The sequence below is a fragment of the Macaca mulatta genome, chromosome 17 (genome assembly GCF_049350105.2).
Source record: "Macaca mulatta isolate MMU2019108-1 chromosome 17, T2T-MMU8v2.0, whole genome shotgun sequence".
NCBI lineage: Eukaryota > Metazoa > Chordata > Mammalia > Primates > Cercopithecidae > Macaca > Macaca mulatta.
The window spans coordinates 6,518,621-6,538,849 of record NC_133422.1 but is presented as its reverse complement, the minus strand read 5'-3'; the positions used below and the strand labels follow the sequence as shown (position 1 = coordinate 6,538,849).

General features: G+C 42.4%; 1 protein-coding gene across 8 annotated transcripts in view; it reads right to left on the bottom strand.

Moving 5' to 3' along the window:
- Positions 1 to 15,970: 15,970 nt before the first annotated feature.
- CDK8 (cyclin dependent kinase 8) overlaps positions 15,971 to 20,229 on the bottom strand; it is a 243,778-nt gene continuing 239,519 nt past the window's right edge. For 4 of the 8 annotated variants that reach the window (XM_077973626.1, XM_077973625.1, XM_015120715.2 and 1 more), the window contains 3 exons: positions 19,985 to 20,063; positions 19,708 to 19,866; positions 15,971 to 17,257 (listed from right to left, as the gene is read on the bottom strand). In XM_077973626.1, the coding sequence (XP_077829752.1) occupies positions 17,132 to 17,257; positions 19,708 to 19,866; positions 19,985 to 20,063 (364 nt within the window). In that variant the 3' untranslated portion in view covers positions 15,971 to 17,131. 8 annotated transcript variants of the gene reach the window in all.

The window sequence follows — 20,229 nt, the reverse complement described above, 5'->3', positions numbered from 1 at the left end:
ACTCATGATTTGGCTCTCTGTTTGTCTGTTCTTGGTGTATAGGAATGCTTGTGATTTTTGCGCATTGATTTTGTATCCTGAGACTTTGCTGAAGTTGCTTATCAGCTTAAGGAGATTTTGGGCTGAGACAATGGGGTTTTCCAAATATATAATCATGTCATCTGCAAACAGGGACAATTTGACTTCCTCTTTTCCTAACTGAATACCCTTTATATCCTTCTCTTGCCTGATTGCCCTGGCCAGAACTTCCAACGCTATGTTGAGTAGGAGTGGTGAGAGAGGGCATCCCTGTCTTGTGACAGTTTTCAAAGGGAATGCTTCCAGTTTTTACCCATTCAGTATGATATTGGCTGTGGATTTGTCATAAATAGCTCTTATTATTTTGAGATACGTCCCGGCTGTTGAATTTTATTGAAGGCCTTTTGTGCATCTATTGAGATAATCATGTGGTTTTTGTCTTTGGTTCTGTTTATATGATGGATTATGTTTATTGGTTTGTGTATGTTGAACAAGCCTTGCATCCCAGGGATGAAGCCAACTTGATCATGGTGGATAAGCTTTTTGATGTGCTGCTGGATTCAGTTTGCCAGTATTTTATTGAGGATTTTTGCATCAATGTTCATCAGGGATATTGGTCTAAAATTCTCTTTTTTTGTTGTGTCTCTGCCAGGTTTTGGTATCAGGATGATGTTGGCCTCCCTAAAAAGAATTAGGGAGGATTCCCTCTTTTTCTATTGATTGGAATAGTTTTAGAAGGAATGGTACCAGCTCCTCTTTGTACCTCTGGTAGAATTCGGCTGTGAATCCATCTGGTCCTGGACCTTTTTTAGTTGGTAGGCTATTAATTAGTGCCTCAATTTCAGAATCTGTTGTGTATTCAGGGATTCAGCTTCTTGGTTTAGTCTTGGGAGGGTGTATTTATCCAGGAATTTATCCATTTCTTCTAGATCATCTAGTTTATTTGCATAGAAGTGTTTACAGTATTCTCTGATGGTAGTTTGTATTTCTGTGGGATTGGTGGTGATATCCTCTATATCATTTTTTATTGCATCTATTTGATTCTTCTGTCTTGTCTTCTTTATTAGTCTTGCTAGTGGTCTGTCAATTTTGTTGATCTTTTCAAAAAACCAGCTCCTGGATTCATTGAATTTTTGAAGGGTTTTTTGTGTGTCTATCTCCTTCAGTTCTGCTCTGATCTTAGTTATTTCTTGCCTTCTGCTAGTTTTTGAATGTTTTGCTCTTGCTTCTCTAGTTCTTTTAATTGTGTTGTTAGGGTGTCAATTTTAGACCTTTCCTGCTTTCTCTTGTGGGCATTTAGTGCTTTAAATTTCCCTCTACACACTGCTTTAAATGTGTCCCAGAGATTCTGGTGTGTTGTGTCTTTGTTCTCATTGGTTTCAAAGAATATCTTTATTTCTGCTTTCATTTTGTTATGTACCCAGTAGTCATTCAGGAGCAGGTTGTTCAGTTTCCATGTAGTTGAGAGGTTTTGTTTGAGTTTCTTAATCCTGAGTTCTAGTTTGAATGCACTGTGGTCTGAGAGACAGTTTGTTATAATTTCTGTTCTTTCACATTTGCTGAGGAGTGCTTTACTTCCAACTATGTGGTCAATTTTGGAATAAGTGTGATGTGGTACTGAGAAGAATGTATAGTCTGCTGATTTGAGGTGGAGAGTTCTGTAGATGTCTATTAGGTCTGCTTGGTGCAGATTTGAGTACAATTCCTGGATATCTTTGTTAATTTTCTGTCTCGTTGATCTGTGTAATGTTGACAGCAGAGTGTTAAAGTCTCCCATTATTATTGTTTGGGAGTCTAAGTCTCTTTTAGTTCTCTAAGGACTTGCTTTATGAATCTGGGTGCTCCTGTATTGGGTACATGTATATTTAGGATAGTTAGCTCTTCCTGTTGAATTGATCCCTTTACCATTATGTAATGGCCTTCTTTGTCTCTTTTGATCTTTGTTGGTTTAATGTCTGTTTTATCAGAGACTAGGATTGCAATCCCTGCTTTTTTTGTTTTCCATTTGCTTGGTAGATCTTCCTCTATCCCTTTATTTTGAGCCTATGTGTGTCTCTGCATGTGAGATGGGTCTCCTGAATACAGCACACTGATGGGTTTTGACTCTTTATCCAGTTTGCCAGTCTGTGTCTTTTAATTGGAGCATTTAGCCCATTTACATATAAGGTTAATATTGTTATGTGTGAATTTGATCCTGTCATTATGATGTTAGCTGGTTATTTTGCTCATTAGTTGATACAGTTTCTTCCTAGCATTGGTGATCTTTACAATTTGGCATGCTTCTACAGTGGCTGGTACCAGTTCCTTTCCATGTTTAGTGCTTCCTTCAGGAGCTCTTGTAAGGCAGGCCTGGTTGTGAGAAAATCTTTCAGCATTTGTTTGTCTGTAAAGGATTTTATTTCTCCTTCGCTTATGAAGCTTAGTTTGGCTCGATATGAAATTCTGGATTGAAAAGTCTTTTCTTTAAGAGTGTTGAATATTGGCCCCCACTGGGCTTGTAGATTTTCTTCTCTTCTGGCTTGTAGAGTTTCTGCTGAGAGATCCACTGTTAGTCTGATGGGCTTCCCTTTGTGGGTAACCCAACCTTTCTCTCTGGCTGCCCTTAACATTTTTTCCTTCATTTCAACTTTGGTGACTCTGACAATTATGTGTCTTGGAGTTGCTCTTCTCGAGGAGTATCTTTGTGGCGTTCTCTGTATTTCCTGAATTTGAATGTTGGCACGCCTTGCTAGGTTGGGGAAGTTCTCCTGGATAATATCCTGAAGAGTGTTTTCCAACTTGGTTCCATTTTCCCTATTACTTTCAGGTACACCAATCAGACGTAGATTTGGTCAGTCCCATATTTCTTAGAGACTTTGTTCATTTCTTTTTGCTCTTTTATCTCTAAAATTCTCTTCTCGCTTCATTTCATTCATTTGATCTTCAATCACTGATATCCTTTCTTCCACTTGATCAAATTGGCTACTGAAGTTTGTGCATACGTCACGTAGTTCTCGTGCCATGGTTTTCAGCTCCATCAGGTCATTTAAGGACTTCTCTGCACTGTTTATTCTAGTTAACCATCCGTCTAATCTTTTTTCAAGGATTTTAGCTTCTTTGAGATGGGTTCGAACATCCTCCTTTAGCTCGGAGAAGTTTGTTATTACCAATCATCTGAAGCCTTCTTTCAACTCGTCAAAGTCATTCTCCATCCAGCTTTGTTCTGTTGCTGGTGAGGAGCTGCATTACTTTGGAGGAGAAGAGGTGCTCTGATTTTTAGAATTTTCAGCTCTGGTTTCTCCCCATCTTCATGGTTTCATCTACCTTTGGTCTTTGATGATGGTGACATACAGATGGGGTTTGGGTGTGGATGTCCTTTCTGTTTGTTAGTTTTCCTTCTAACAGTCAGGACGCTCAGCCGCAGGTCTGTTGGAGTTTGCTAGAAGTCCATTCCAGACCCTGTTTGCCTGGGTATCACCAGTGGAGGCTGCAGAACAGCAAATATTGCAGAATAGCAGATGTTGCTGCCTGATCCTTCCTCTGGAAGCTTTGTCTCAGAGGGGCACCTAGTTGCATGAGGTGTCAGTCGGCCCCTACTTGGAGGTGTCTCCCAGTTAGGCTACTCGGGGGTCAGGGACCCACTTGAGGAGGCAGTCTGTTCTCATGCTGTGAATGGACTCCATGCTATGAGAACCACTACTCTCTTCAAAGCTGTCAGACAGGGACATTTAAGTCTGCAGAAGTTTCTGCTGCCTTTTGTTCAGCTATGCCCTGCCCCCAGAGGTGGAGTCTACAGAGGCAGGCAGGCCTCCTTGAGCTGCAGTGGGCTCCATCCAGTTCGAGCTTCCCGGCTGCTTTGTTTGCCTACGCAAGCCTCAGCAATGGTGGACGCCCCTACCCCAGCCTCACTGCCACCTTGCAGTTCGATCTCAGACTGCTGTGCTAGCAGTGAGTGAGGTTCCATGGGTGTGGGACCCTCTGATCCAGGCGCAGGATATAATCTCCTGGTGTGCCGTTTGCTAAGGCCGTAGTGCAGTATTAGGGTGGGAGTGTCCCGAACTTCCAGGTACCGTCTGTCACGGCTTCCCTTTGCTAGGAAAGGGAATTCCCCCAACCCTTGTCCTTCCTGGGTGAGTTGATGCCCTGCCCTGCTCCTTGGGCTGTATCCACTGTCTGAGAAGCCCCAGTGAGATGAACCCAGTACCTCATTTGGAAATGCAGAAATCACCCGTCTTCTGCATGGCTCACGCTGGGAGCTGCAGAGTGGAGCTGTTCCTATTGGGCCATCTTGGAACCTCTGCCCCATTTCCTGACTTTTTAAATAATTTGTGTTTTGTAGTTTTCTGTGTATAAGCCTTTCAACTCCTTGGTTAGATTTATTCCTAAGTATTTAATTCTTTTTTTTTTTTTTTTTTTTGGAGGCAGAGTCTTACTGTGTCACCCGAGCTGCAGTGCAATGGCATGATCTCTACTCATTGTAACCTCCGCCTCCTGAGTTCAAGCAATTTTCGTGCCTCAACCACCCAAGTAGCTGGGACTACAGGTGTACACCACAATACCCAGCTAATTTTTGTATTTTTAGTAGAAATGGGGTTTCACCATGTTGGTCAGGCTAGTTTCAAACTCCTGGCTTCAAGTGATCTGCCTGCCTCAGCCTCCCAAAGTGCTGGGATTACAGGCATGAGCGACTGCACCTGGCCCCATTTAATTCTTTTAGATGCTGATGGGATTCAACTTGCTTTCCTAATTTGTTTTGGATTTTTCACTGCTGGTGTATAGAAATACAACTGATTTTTGTGTGTTGACTTTGTGAGGGCGTTAGACTTTCCTGTATTTGTTTATTAGCTCTAATAGATTTCTTGTGGATTCTTTAGATTTTTCTATATATATAACATCATGTCATCTGTGATTAGAGATAGTTTCCTCTCTTCCTTTTCAATTTTTAAAATTTCTTTTTCTTGTCTAATAACTCTGACTAGAACTTCTAGTACAATGTTGAATAGAAGTGGTGAAAGCAGGCACCCTTGTCTTGTTCTGATTTTGGAGGGAAAGCTTTCAGTCTCTCACCCTTGAGTACAATATTGAATGTGTTTCTATCATGTTTAGGTATTTTATCATGTTGAGGAATTTTCCCTATGATACTGGTTTTCTGAGAGTTTTTTTTTTAATTATGGAAAGATATAGGATTTTGTCAAATGCCTTTTCTGCATCAATTGACCTGATCATGTGGTTTTTCCCTTTTGTTATATTAATCTGATGTACACATTGATAGTTTTATTTTGAGCCACCCTTAGGGTGAGGAGGCATGAATAGATGGAGCACAGAGGATGTTTTGAAGGTCTATTATTAGATGTGTAAATGTTTATAACTGCTATGTATCTTGTGGTATCAATACATTTATTAATATGTAATGTATGTATTTTTCTCATAATTTTTTAAAATTTAAAGTCTATTTTATCAGATATTAGTATAGCTACTCCAGTTCTCTTTTGATGGCTATTTGCATGTACTGTCCTTTTCCATCCTTTTACTTTTAACCTATTTGTGTCACTGGGTCTAAAGTTAGTATCATAGACAACACATAGTTGGATTATGTTTTAAAAATCCAGTCTTCCAATCCTTGTTTTTTCATTGGAGAATTTAATCCATTTGTGTTTAAAGTAATTCCTGATAAGGTAGACTTCCTTCTGACATTTTACTATTTGTTTTCTACATACCTTATGACTTTTACCTCTCTCATTTCCTGTAATACTGCCTTCTTAAATGTTTAGTAAAAAGATGATTTCTTAGAGTGAAACTTTTATTCCCTTCTAATTTCTTTTTGTGTATACTCTATAGCTATTTTCTTTGTGGTCACCATGGGGATTACATGTAACATCTTAGAGTTGTAACAATCTAATTAAGTTTGTAGAAATTTAACTTTTAAATTCACTGGTTCCTCTGCTTGCTCAAATCTGTTTTTGAAACTTTCTAGTGCATATTTTATTTCAATTATCATACTTTTCAGCTTCAAGATTTCTTTTTGGTTCCTTTTTAAAATTTCTCTCTATTGATAATCTTATTTTGTTCATGCACCATTTCCGCTTATCTTTGTCTATGTCTTCATTGAGCTCTTTGAATCCTTAAGACAGTTTTTCTTTTCTTTTCTTTTCTTTTTGAGTTGGAGTCTCTCTCTGCACCAGGCTGAAGTGCCGTGACACAATCTTGGCTCACTGCAACCTCTGCCTCCTGGGTTCAAGTGATTCTCCTGCCTCAGCCTCCCGAGTAGCTGGGACTACAGGTGTGCGCCACCATGCCCAGCTAAAAGACAGTTGTTTTAAAGTATTTGTCTAGTAAGTCTAATGTCTGAGTTTCATGTATATTTTGTGTCAACTTATTTTGTTCCTTTGAATGGGCCATCATTTTCTATTTTTTTGTATGCCTTTTTGTTTGTTCATTCTGAAAACTGGACGTTTGACTCTTATGATGTGGAAACTCTGGAAAATAGATTCTCCCTCTTATCCAGGGTTTGCTGTCTTTTTTGATTGTATGGTGTATTTGGGTCAGGGATCAGCTTGAGGTGAAAGCTTAATGTCTTCTCATGTCTTTTCTGAGCCTGTATCTTTCCATAGGCATGCATACTGGCTTTCTAAATTTCCCCATATACATGCTTGTTTTTGAATGTCCAAAGACAGACAGACAGACAAACAAACAAACAGGTATAGTTCCTTTAAATCTCCTGGAAGCTGCTTCCAGCTGGGAGGAATTCATACAATGAGATCCAAACTCTTTACTCATTAATCAGTGATCAAACAGCACTCCCGTGAGAACACAGAATGCCACTATTTGAAGGATAAGGTCATTATTGCCTGTCATGGCTCCAGCAAGATGTGCCAGAGATATGGGTTGCCATTCTCCAGCTGCCTGCCACCACACTGACAGCTGATATCAACTGCAATTTACCAGCTAAGCTGTTCCCTGGAAGCTTTGAATATTCAAATAAACTGAGTTCCAGAATGGTTACGTGAGACTGTTTCTACCAGTACAATTGTTGTCCAGGTGGACAGATAGACTCCTGATAGCCTCCAATTCTGCCATCTTTCCGGCAGCACTCCCCTGCAGGCTATATTATAACAAAGAGCAGGAGAGTTAATATAGCCTGGGAGTGGAAGAGAGGCCGTACTCTCGTCCTTCCTATGTAAACATGTTTTTGATTTTCCTTGTAGAAGGGAATAATGTGTTTGCCACATCAAAAGCCACATACAAAGCACTAGGGGCTGTGTTGATCTGTTTCAGTAAAGACAACACATCTGGCACAGCAGCTGTAATTGGAGCTATTACTTGGTGCAGTTTACATTGTTTGCACTGGTCTACCATCCATTTTGGCCTCTGACTTTCAAGCATGCCTCAGGTTGATAATTGGCTTACCTAGACTTGTCATATTTTTTTTTCAAGTCTTTTGAAGAAGTTAACAAAAGCCAGCCAATTCCATAGTCTTTTAAATATCATTGTTTTCATACTGCTCAAACATGATCTGTATCATGTTTCCCCTTCCACCTGTACCTCATCCCAAGTGAACACAGGAAAAACTCTGGTAATTGGGATCTCACTTCCCACCAGCAACAAGTTCTTTATTGCTATTTTTGAGGACTCGCTTAAATACAAATTTTCTTAGCCTGGATTCCACCCTGTAAGCAGAACATGAGACAAAGGATTGTACGCGGGTGATTTACTTGCAAATGTGATCTTAGGGAGCAGCAGTAGGAGATAAGGGAGAGAACAAGGAAGAAAGGAAACGAGTACAAGGATGCTTTATTTAGTTGGCCACCCCAATGCACAATGGGTGCTCCATTCTGCCGGGACCTTCTGAAAAGCTTTATGAAATGCATCTCTAAACAGTTCTGCTCTGGGAATCAAAGCATCTGCCCATTGACTCCTTTAATCCATTGGTCAAGGGTAACCGTATGGGCTTTAGCTCCCTGTCGTATCCTGATTGTGCATTCCTGAGTTCAAAGTAGATTCCTATGGACATTCCACACTGAAGCATCAGAGAAGCTCTATGGCAGGAAGGGACACATGCTGGATGTGGGCCCAAGGCAAAGCACCTGCGCAAACCTGGTGGAAGCCTGTGTAGGACTAGTCACTGTAGCAGTGGCTGGAGACAAAGGGGCACTTGGAGGGGTGCACGAGAGGAATGCAGTAGAACTTGGCACAGGGAAAACCTTTGATTAATACTAAACCAGAGAAAATTGCTAGTTGTCTATTTTAGCATATTTTCTGCCAATGAAGAAACTCAACTGCAAAACAATTACTGTATGTTCGTCAAGCTGATTTTGGGGCCTACTGAATTAGCATCCATTTTAAAGTCTATTAGAACTGTTGAAGTGTGCTTTTAACAGATAGAGTCAGTAACAAGTAAAATACAAATTTATATACTTTGTAGTATAAATGGAAAAACATAATTAAGAAATCACCTTACTTGTAAATAAGACAGCTCTCTCTGGCAGCCTCTAAGCTTACTAATTTCATCTCTGAGTGTTGCTGTCCAGGAGACATTTTGCAATCTGGAAACTGTGGCCACTTTACCCAGTATGACCATCACAGCTAATTACTTTCTCTGGGGCCTGGAAGCTGAGGACCTGGGTTCACATCTGGATTTACCAGCAGCTGGATTTGAGCAGGGAACAGCCTCTCTGAACTTTATTTTCCTCATCTGAAAAATGGGGAAAATAATCCCCGACTCAAAAAGTTCTTGTGAATAACACTAGAATAGAATATGTGTAAGATGCTTGGCACGGTGCCGGGCACAGTTACTTTAGGGTTTATCTGAGATAAAAAAGTTCATTATGAAACTTTGAATAGTGATTTATAGTTTATTTTACAAAGTACCTTCCAGCACTTCTGTGACTCAGTGTGAAAGTCAGTTATGATCCTTATTATTGACAGATACTTGGAAAAGTTGAATGACTTGACTAAGATCTTACAGTAAGTAACAGACAGGGCCAAGTGCTAGGATTCTGATTCCAAACCCAGTGTTCTTTCTGATGCTTCACACCAATGCCCACCTCCCCCAAGAAACCTTTCTCCCATTGCTGTTCTCTTTCCAGAGACAGACAGTAAACAAATACCCAAACAAAAAAATACACAAGCATAAAAATGCTAGGTAGTGCATTGCTCTGAGGAAAAGTGAAGCAGGAAAAGCAGACACACTGTGGCTGAGGGAAGGGTGGGGAGGGAGGGCTCTCTGAGGCGGTGCCATTTGAGCAGAGCTAAATGAACTGAGCAAGCCAGACAGAATCCAGGGCGAGGGAATTCCGGGCAGAAGGCACAGCAAGCAAAAGCCTGGAGACAGGCCTGCGCCTGACGTTTTGGAGGAGGAGCCAGGATGCGGTGGTAACTGGAGTGCAGTTACCGGGCGGAGGAGTGGTGGGAAATGAGAATGGGGAGAGCTGCCAAACTGGAATGTTTTAGGCAGTGCTGAGAAATTGCAACTTTATTCTAAGTGCGATAGAGGCCACCTAAGATATTGCTTTTTATTTTTTTAAAAAATTTTATCTGCTGAAATTCCTTTTTACTAGCTCTTTTTTTTTTTTGAGACGGAGTCTTGCTCTGTCGCCCAGGCTGGAGTGCAGTGGCCGGATCTCAGCTCACTGCAAGCTCCGCCTCCCGGGTTCACGCCATTCTCCTGCCTCAGCCTCCCGAGTAGCTGGGACTACAGGCGCCGCCACCTCGCCCGGCTAGTTTTTTGTATTTTTACTAGAGACGGGGTTTCACCGTGTTAACCAGGATGGTCTCGATCTCCTGACCTCGTGATCCGTCCGCCTCGGCCTTCCAAAGTGCTGGGATTACAGGTGTGAGCCACCGCGCCCGGCCTTTTTTTTTTTTTTTTTTTTTTTTTAAATGTAGACATTCTTACAAAGGTTCACTGGTGTGTGGGGAAGAGACCACAGAACGGCATGTGTAGGGAGGCAGGGAGGCCAGGTAGGAAGCGAGATCGTATTGAGAGATGGAGGCCAGGGAGCAGGGGTTAGATCTCTCCCGCTTGGAGGCGGCTGGGCCAGCTGGTGCATTCAGTTCCATGGGGGGGAAGGTGTGCAGCCTGTGGCTTCCAGCATCACGCCATCTTCAGCAGCGGGAGTCAAGCACCTGCAGCGTCCACGGGTTCTGGCGCCGCTGGTGAGTAGCCACCTCCCCCACATGCCGACCGACCCACAACGCAGGATACTCTCCTGCCTATTCCTCCAACTCCTCTCTCACCCGCACCTTCGGAGTCACTCTCTTCTGGCACAGAGCTCCCCTTTGTTTCCACCAATACCCCGCACCCGTCACTGCAGCGGGTCTTTACACTGGTTGCTCTTGCGTGCAAAGCTATGTGCAAATTTCATGTATTTCAAATATTTCATATTTCTGTTCATATTTCTCAAATGTGAGGTTGGTGCAAAAGAAATTGCGGTTTTGCCATTTCAGTGACAAAAACTGCAATTCCTTTTGCACCAACTTCGTATCACTTCTTTGGAAACTTCTGATGATGCTACTTAAAAACTGGCCCTCAAAGACGTTGTCGCTCACCTCACCGCCTTTTTTACAAAGATTTTAATCAAAATGTGACATTATTGTTATTCTTATCTACTGCTTAACTGTTTATCATCTATCACTAAATACACTCTGCATGAGTACAGGAAGCGAGCCCTCGCTGTCCTCTGTTGCAGCCACAGTGCCCAGGGCAGTGTAGGTATGCAATAAATGGAATGAAAGAATGAACAACTTCCGTCCTTTCTAAGACTACGGAGTGTCCCGAAAACCCCCTATGTCAATCACGGATAGTGTTTGATCTCTGAAACCTCAACCTCTGGTGAATATAAAGAGCTCTTTTACCTCCACTTGATTTCCAGGTACCCTTTGGATTCTCATGGCACGCCTACCCATTAGGCCCTCTCTGTACTGATGATGGCATACGTTAATTCGCATATGGAATTCAATCAAGTGACCAAGCCAGAGCATGACACATCTTTTGGAAATTATGCCTCGATGCATGAAGTGGCCATCACCTTGTTCAGCCTCAGGAGGGATTTGTTACACAAATCTCTTGTCAATTCGAGGTTATAAGCTTGACCATAGTGTTTTCCACTCATCCTTTCACATTGCCAAGGTATTACTAGCATGTCTTGCTGGGTGGGGTGTACATGCCTGTAATCCCAGCCTTTTGGAAGGCTGTGGCGGGGGTACTGCTTAAGGCCAGGAGTCCAAGACCAGCCTGGGCAACACAGTGAGACCCCGATCTCTACGAAAGATAATTAAAAAAAAAATTAGCTGGGCGTGGTGGTGTGCACCCGTAGTCCTAGCTACTCAGGAACCTGAGGCAAGAGGATCACTTGAACCCAGAAGTTTGAGGTTACAGTGAACTACGATTGCACCATTGCACTCCAGCCTGGGTGACAGCAAGATCCTGTCTCTAAATACTACTACTACTACTAACAATAATAAGCATGTCTTATATTTTGATTGCCCTAAATTTTTATCAATGAGTCCTATTTTTGTAGAATGTTAACTGTAATTTTATTCATATCTTTCAAAAAAAGTATATATTCTAACCCACTGCATGCATTTAGTTCTTTTCAGCAAGTTAAACAAAAAAGAGGCAGTCCCATGTGTTGTCATTTTAAAAGGGGGATGTATCTGGGTTTGAGAAACAAAGTAGACCTCCAGTATCTCTTTTTCTGCTGCAAAGACCAACTAATATTAAAATGCTCATTATTTAAGTCAGAGTAATTTTTGTGTTTCCCAAGGTTAATGAGAATCAGGAATTTATTTGTTAAGCGATAAATCTGGATTATGGTTAGCATCATGATTTTCCAGATTTTTTGCTTTTTAGGGAAGAACACTGAAAATGGCCTCTGTGCTTGGAGGTGTGTGTGTGTGTGTGTGTTTGAGACAGGGTCTCACTCTGTGTGTGTGTGTGTGAGACAGGGTCTCACTCTGTGTGTGTGTGTGTGTGTGTGTGTGTGTGTGTGTGTGTGTGTGTGTGTGTGTGTGTGTGTGTGTGTTTGAGACAGGGTCTCACTCTGTTGCCCAGGCTGGTCTTGAACTCCTGGGCTCAAGTGATCCTCCCACCTCAGTTTCCCAAAGTGCTGGGATTACAGGCATGAGTCATGGTGCCTGGCCATTGGGAATTTTTTTCAAAGCTGAAAGATAAAGGTAGAAGAACATATACGTAGATAGAAATACAAATAGGAGCACTGATAAATGTGAAGGAGGTCAGTATAAAGTAGGGGCTATTACCAGATTGCAAGTATTTTGGAAAATGTCAACATAACTAATTTCCATATTTAAAAAGTATTCTACCATCAGTTGCTCCTGTTCTTGAACTTAGATGTAGAGATAAAACACTTTCTAGGCCTGGCACGGTGGCTCACGCCTGTAATCCCAGTACTTTGGGAGGCCAAGGTGGGTGGATCATTTGAGGTCAGGAGTTTCAGACCAGCCTGGCCAACATGGTGTGAAACCCAGTCTCTACTAAAAATACAAAAACTAGCCGGGCGTGGTGGCACGCGCCTGTAATCCCAGCTACTCAGGAGGCTGAGGCAGGAGAACTGCTTGAGCCTGGGAGGTGGAGGTTGTGGTGATCTGAGATCTCGACCCTGCACTTCAATTTGGGCGACAGAGTGAGACCCTGTCTCAACAAAACAACAACAAACAAAACCCCAATATTTTCTAAAAAAAAAAAACAATAAAGAGTTCTCTTTTGGATGTGTTCAGTTCGAGATACTATTTGACATCCAATAGAAAGTCATTGCTTCATTCAGCACACTTTGATGAGCGTGGCTGTAAGGCACTCTTCTTCTAGTCACTGGGACGATTATAAATAAATAATTCCCTCCACCCTTTCTTTTCTAGTGGGAGAGAAAAACCAGTAAACAAGTAGATACCTCAACGATGCTCCGTGCTGTGCTGGAAAACCAAGCAGGTACAAGGGAGGGAGAATGCCGGGGTGGGGAGGCAGGCAGGCTGTGATTTTTTTATTTTCCGAGGCAGAGTCTCCCTCTGTTGCCCAGGCTGGAGCAACCATCTTGGCTCACTGCAACCTCCACCTCCCGGGTTCAGGCAGTCCTCCTGCCTCAGCCTCCCGAGTAGCTGGGATTACAGGTGTGTGCCACCACGCCTGGCTAATTTTTATATTTTTAGCAGAGACGGGGTTTCACCGTGTTGGCCAGGCTGGTCTCGAACTCCTGACCTCAAGTGATCCACCTGCCTCAGCCTCCCAAAGTGCTGGGATTACAGGCGTGAACCACCACGCCTGGCCTCAGGCTGTGATTTTTAAAGCAGAGAGGGAGAGCCCTCTCTGAAGATGAGACTTGAGCAGACCCCAAAATGTTGCCAAGAAGCTGGCTGGGGAGAGCACTGGCGGCAGATGCAGACAGAACAGCAAGTGTGAAGGCCTTAAGACCAAACGTGCTTGGCATGCTTGCGCGTCAGCAAGGAGAGTGGCGGAGTGGGAGGGCAGCTACTGGGAGGAGAGGGACAGAGACTGGGACCAACCCGGGAAGGGAGGCCGGGTCACTAAGGACCCCTGGGTACAGCAGGGGAGTGACGTGACTGCAGAGTGATGTGACCTCCATGTCCAAGGCTCACTCAGGATGCTGTGTGAAGACCAGGAGAAGGGCGGAAGTGACTGGAACAGTCTTGGTAAGAAGCCTGTGCCTTGGTAGAGGCCGGTACAGTGTGGGTGGTGAGGACAGAGCAACTCAGGATATGTTTTCAAGGGACAGTTGGCAGGATGTGCATATGTCACAGATGTCCTGTGTGAGAGATGGTGGCAAGGCTGCCACCTGGCCTGGACAGCCAGAAGTGGGGGGTGCCCACCCCCTGGGCTCAAGTGCTCCTTCCGCCGCCTCTAGCTAGTCGAGTCTGTAGGAGGCAGTGGCTGGAGGCTGGAGTCACCTTTCTGGACATGGACAAATTCAGTCTAGATAGTATGTCGGAATGAGTCAGACAGGACAGGGAGGCCTGGATTAGAAGTCTGGGAATTATCTTCCTGTTAAAGTCACAAGCCTGGATGGCAGCACCCAGGGCACACGTGTAGATGGAGAAGCCAGGTCTGAGATGGAACAGGACCCGAGGGGAGCTTCCATTCCACTGGGAAGACACAGAAAATTGGCAAGCAGATGTCATCAGTCAGGTGTAAGTGTTATGTAGAAAAATAAAGCCGGGGAGGGAATCGAGAATGCTGGCAGGCACGTGGATGTGGATGGTACTTGTCATAGATGCAAGTAAATGCAGGAACCTGGTGCTCAGGGAGAAAGGCAGCTGGACGTGCACTCAATGGTCACCTCCATGTTTAATGACAGGAGAGATGGGGCAGGATCACTCAGGGAACGGGGACAGAGAGAAACAAACATCTGAGACTTGAGCCTTCAGGCTCTTGGACCATTAAGAGTGGAACGGTCCACTCTAGAATGGGTTTCGCTTTTGGAAATTCACACAGGAAACTCATGTCAGTGGAGTAGCCCTCCCTCTAAGCCACTTTGCTGCTAATGTTTGCTCAGTGTTTAGACCAGCCTGAAGGTGAGTGACCCTAGGGCTGTTTTTTTTAAACATATATTCCTCAGACCACTGCATCAGAACCAACTCAAGAGCTTGTTAAAAATGAAGTTTTCACATTCCATCCTAACTCTAACCTCTGGGACTAGATACTGAAGGGCAGAAAAACACTCCCTAGGATTCTCCTCTCCACTAAGCTTGAAAAACCTCAGCTTTAACAGCAGAAAGAAAAATTAGAAAACAATGAGAATGGACAGGAAATAAGAAGGCACAGTGAGAGGTAAAATTTATAGAAATTTTACCTGGGTGCAGTAGCTCATGCCTGTAATCCCAGCACTTTGGGAGGCCGAGACAGACAGATCACTTGACGTCAGGCGTTGAGAGATAAGTCTGGCCAACATGGTGAAACCATCTCTAATAAAAATACAAAAATTAGCTGGGCATGTTGGTGGGCACCTGTAATCCCAGATACTTGGGAGGCTGAGGCAGGAGAATCTCTTGAACCTGGGAGACCGAGAATGCAGTGAGTGGATATCGCGCCACTGCACTCCAGCCTGGGTAACAGACTGAGACTGTCGAAAGAAAGGAAAGAAAGAGAGAAAGAAAGGAAGGAAGGAAGGAAGGAAAAAAGGAAGGAAGGAAGGAAAAAAGGAAGGAAGAAAGGAAGGAAGAAAGAAAGGGAAGGAAGGAAGACAGAAAAGAAGGAAGGAAGGAAGAAAGGAAGAAAAGGAAGGAAGGAAGGAAGCAAGGAAGGAAAGAAGAAAGGAAGAAGAAAGGAAGGAGGGAAGGAAGGAAGGGAAGGAAAGGAAGGAAGGAAGGAATAAAGAAAGAAAGAAAGAGAAAAAGAGAAAGAAGAAAAGAAAACCCAAACCAAACTATGGAAGGCGGGGAGCTCCCGAGGGCTCACGAGGTGAGCTCATAACCAGATCCACACATCCTGAGAATGCGCTGGGGCAGGAGGACTTAAAATGGAAACATGAATTCAGCTCCTAGAAATTACCACTACTGTATTGTCAGGCCTCTAAGGACAGAGATTCCTCAGTTATTTTGTTTTAGAATGTTTTTATATCATTGAGTTGGGTTTTTAAGAAAAAATGTTAGTTTTTTCCCTAATCTTCTGTATTTTCTAGAGGAGGAAAACGGATTATTAGGGATGTAACAGTCAAATCCTTCTCAGTACAACACAGAATAGGAATTATTCCAGCAACTGAAGGCTCACCAACAGTATCTTCCAATTAGAAAGGTGTCTGTGTTTCATATCTTACATTATGGCACCGAGTGTAACAGGAAAAAGGACCCATATCTAAGACTCAAGTCAGTACTCCACTATGGAGACAGATACCCAGATAACGTTAATGAAAAGTGAAGAGATTTCTTCAGAGGTTACTTGTTAACACACATTTTAAAATTAAAACAAAAACCCTTTGTACATATAAAAAATACAGCTGACTCCACGTTTTGATTTATGAAAAATAAATTTATTACATAACACCTTGTTTTTAACAATGTTCAATTATTTTTTATTCAGAATACTTGTGTCATTCATGTAAAATAGTTTGATACAGTACATTGTATGTTATAGGTTTTTTTTTTTCCTCAAAAATTCTAAGGCTCTCCTACTCCTTCTCCTTTGCTGAAGTAAGGGCACCCTAAACAACGTGCGAACAAGTTTTCAAAAGGAAAATGAACTGAACAAAATTTTAATAGCACTACACCAACCAGCTTTAAAATCAGGACAAAAATATTTGAATTGGATGCCGCACCTTTTTAAGGAAGTTATCATTCATGCTTTTTTCATCTTAAAGCATGCTCACAAATCAGCAACACCAACAGGAAAAATAAAACACTGTCTATGACAATCATTTTAGTTTGTTTGCTGAACCAAACAGGTTTATATCAATGACAACATATTTAATTACTATCAAATAGCAGCTTTAATACCAGTCAAGTCATAGATTGAAAATGAAAACAAACTTAGAAGTTGGAAGTTAATCTTTGGGAGTTTTGAAACCTTTCTGGAAAAACTATGTGGCTTTTTGTACTTTCAAAAAAATCCAAGCAATGTTCTTGGTCAGAAAACACTGATTAATGTAGAAAATGAATCAGCCCACTGATAAGACACTAAAAAGAAAGGTGTACCAAAATAATCTCATTTTGAGTCTTGGTTATTTCGTTAACATATACTGTATGTTTCAAGTACCAGTTAAACTTTGTGTCTGTGTGTGTACTATTGGTCAGATAATGTTGTTACACTGAAAAAATTCACCACATACAAAGACAAATGCTTGCCCCTAGCACATTCACAGCTTCAACTGCTACAGACTGTCACTGAAAAAAATGCATTGGTCAGTCTGAACCATGTCAAGTAAACTATGGAAGTAGCAAATCCACAACACAAACTGTGCTAGCACTTTCTTTTCAAGTCTAACTCCAAAACAGGTACAACTTGGAAGCCACTACCCCAATCTGTGTGAAAAGTGGTGGAACTTGGCTACTGGACATTTTGAAGATGTGGTTGTACAGTACATTCTCATGGCCCATACCAGGTTCCCGCGGAGAGCTGCACAGTCAGCCCTGCAGCATTCGCAACAGTGCATGGACAAGATTCCGATGCAGCTCAGTACCGATGTGTCTGATGTGAGTACTGTGGAGGCTGCTGGGAGGTAGCTGAGTATCCCATGCTGCTCTGCGGCTGTGATGTGCTTGGTCCAGGGTTGGGATAGGCAGCATGTGGATTGGAACGCTGGAGAGGAGATGAGGGAGAAATGTGATTCAGGTGCTTCTAGGGGAAAGTCAATCCCAAGCAGCAAAACTTATATGTGACTGAAGCGTCAATATGTTTCAAGGAAGAAAGGATGTACAGGTTTTGTGCTGCGTACTAACTTCATAATGAAAGACAAAAGCCCCCTTCTCTTGAGGAAGGTCAGAAATATTGCTAGTAAATAATATTAAGCCTAGGTTTATTACTATGCTGTGCAAATACATTTTTTTCTATAGGAGTAACCCCTTTTTATGCTGTTTTGTATCTACTTGGTAAATTTGCTTGAGATGTTTACATGGGAACTTGATGTATACATAAATAATTTAAAGCTTATTGATAGGCTTTCTTCAGTAGAAAACTCCCCCCAACACACGACTAAAGAATAAAAATGAATATGATAGGAGAAGGTATCACAGAATCCATTTCTTTGGCATTAATACATTTTTATGTCCTTTAAACTACTTTTTTTTCTTTTGAGGCAGGTGCCACTCTATCACCCAGGCTGGAGTGTAATGGTATAATCAATCATTGCCAGGATTATAGGTATGCACCTCCATGCTCAGCTCATTTTTTCAAATTTTTTTGTAGGAACAGGGTCAGGCTATGTTGCCCACGTTAATTTCAAACTCCTGGCCTCAAGTGATCCTCCCCCTCAGCCTTCTAAATCACTGGGATTACAGGCAGGAGTCACGGTATTCTCAATTCTAAAATGGCACAAACAAAGAATGTGATGGTTTGGGGTTCTCTAATTTTGATCTGTTAGATTATTATTCCCATTCTCACACCTCTCTCTCATACTATTTGCTCCCAAGACAAACACTATAAGATTAACCAAAACTGGGCTGGGCGCTGTGGTTCACGCCTGTAATCCCAGCACTTTGGGAGGCCGAGGCGGGTGGATCACAAGGTCATGAGATTGAGACCATCCGGGCTAACACAGTGAAACCCCGTCTCTACTAAAAATACAAAAAATGAGCCAGGTGTGGTGGCGGTCGCCTGTAGTCCCAGCTGCTGGGAAGCCTGAGTCAGGAGAATGGCGTGAATCTGGGAGGCGGAGCTTGCAGTGAAACACGATCGCACCGCTGCACTCCAGCTACCAAAACTTAAATATGCTTTCAAAGAGAGAAGTAATAAGTCATATAATTCCAAATTCTGCCAATCCTAGCGAAGGTAACATTTTTAAAAAGAGTGGACACATGCAATTATAGTCAGAAATACTATTTTAAAAATCATCCACAAAAAACCACCACAGCAATCCAACAAAGCAGCACGGCGTCACTTTCTCGGCTCCAGAAGCCAAGGTCAGAGCACTGCTCTGCTTCATTCTAAGGACGCCATCACCTTAGTGTGCAAACACATTCGTGAGCCAAGAGAGACGCACTCTTCCCATCTGGAAAGGGAGAAAAGGATACTGGAACCAACAACTCCCACAGCTGTCTGCCCCTGGTGTCCTTGTTTAGCTAACTGGAAGAGAATTACAACTCATAACAGCAATGATTTCCATGGTGTGATGGGCTGGACTTCTCCCCTAACCAAAGGAAAGCGTTAATACCTAATTCTGAAAGTACAGTAACGAGCACTGGGGACCTTATCAGTTTAATAACATCTCTTTCTCGTGTGTGTGTAAATAATTCTAATTGGTCAAATTTTCAGTATCCTTCTCACACTGAAACCTAGTGTAGTTGGGAATATGGTTAGAATAAGCAGAAGAGAAGAGGAGGTGGTATACAATATTCAAAGAAGGTCTTTCCACAACGTAACTGACAATGCCATGATAGGATCCCTAAGTCGGCAACATAACAGCCTTTGTGGTCAGATCAAAGTATGAGTCCTGCATCTACAGCTGGCTTGCTGGGGATCCATGGGAAAGTTAACCTCTACAAGCCTCAGTTTCCTGAAATGGCTACAACACTTAACCTCCCAGAATTATCTCATTTAATCCTTACTAGAGCTTCACATTGATCATTATCCATAGTCTCAAATGGAAATTGAGAACATCTGAATCACTTACTCAAGGATCCAGAGAAATGACCAGACTGGGATCTGAAAGCCTATGTTCTTAATCACTGTGGAATATTGTTCCAAAACAATAGATATCAAGCTCCTACCATAAGCCAGGTGTCAAGACACTTCATGTCTAATCTGACAACAGCTGCAAGTTAGGTTTTACTAGTTTCATTTTACAGATGAAAAAAAGCCAGGAGATATTATCCTGCTTGTCCAAGGTCACACAGTTAATAAATGGCATAATCTGTATTTGATCATTCCAAGTCCGGTTCAAAAGTCTAACCCCTTGCTACCATACCACTGTCAGGACTTTTCCATGCCAATAACATTTCATGTTGATGTATTTCTCAAATCACATTTTCCCACAATCATAAACCCTTATGTAATCGCTGACATGCAGTCAATACAAAATGAACTTGGAATACCTGATAGTCTGAGGTCATGATAAGTCCACCTGAGGTAGTGGTAGGAGGAACAACTCTCACTTTCTTCAATGGGGGTCCCTGTGTGTGACTGCTGTCTTGATTCCCTGGGTGGCCAGTTCCATTCGTGTGGTTATTGCCCTGCTGCTGCTGCTGGTTCTTCTCAATTGGTTCAAGAGAAAAAGTTCAGCTCAGAGGGAGAACAAAATACACCCACAACGGAAAACGTTATGGAGGCATTCACGAAACAAGAAGCTGCCAACAGTACTTTAATACTTACTTTGTCTCCTTTGTCATCAGGTTCTTCTTCCGTTAAAAATTCTCGTTTTGGGTAAGGGATTTGACAACCGGCAAAAACGCTGATCATAAGAAAAAGAGAAAAACCATTTCTGGTACACTAATCAATATTCCAAATGCTTCATTTAGGAAATTCTCATTTTAATCTTTTTAAGATGAACTTTGTCTCCGTATTTGCAATATAAGCACCTTTCATGCAACTGTGACAAAACGAATCTTTTCTTTGTA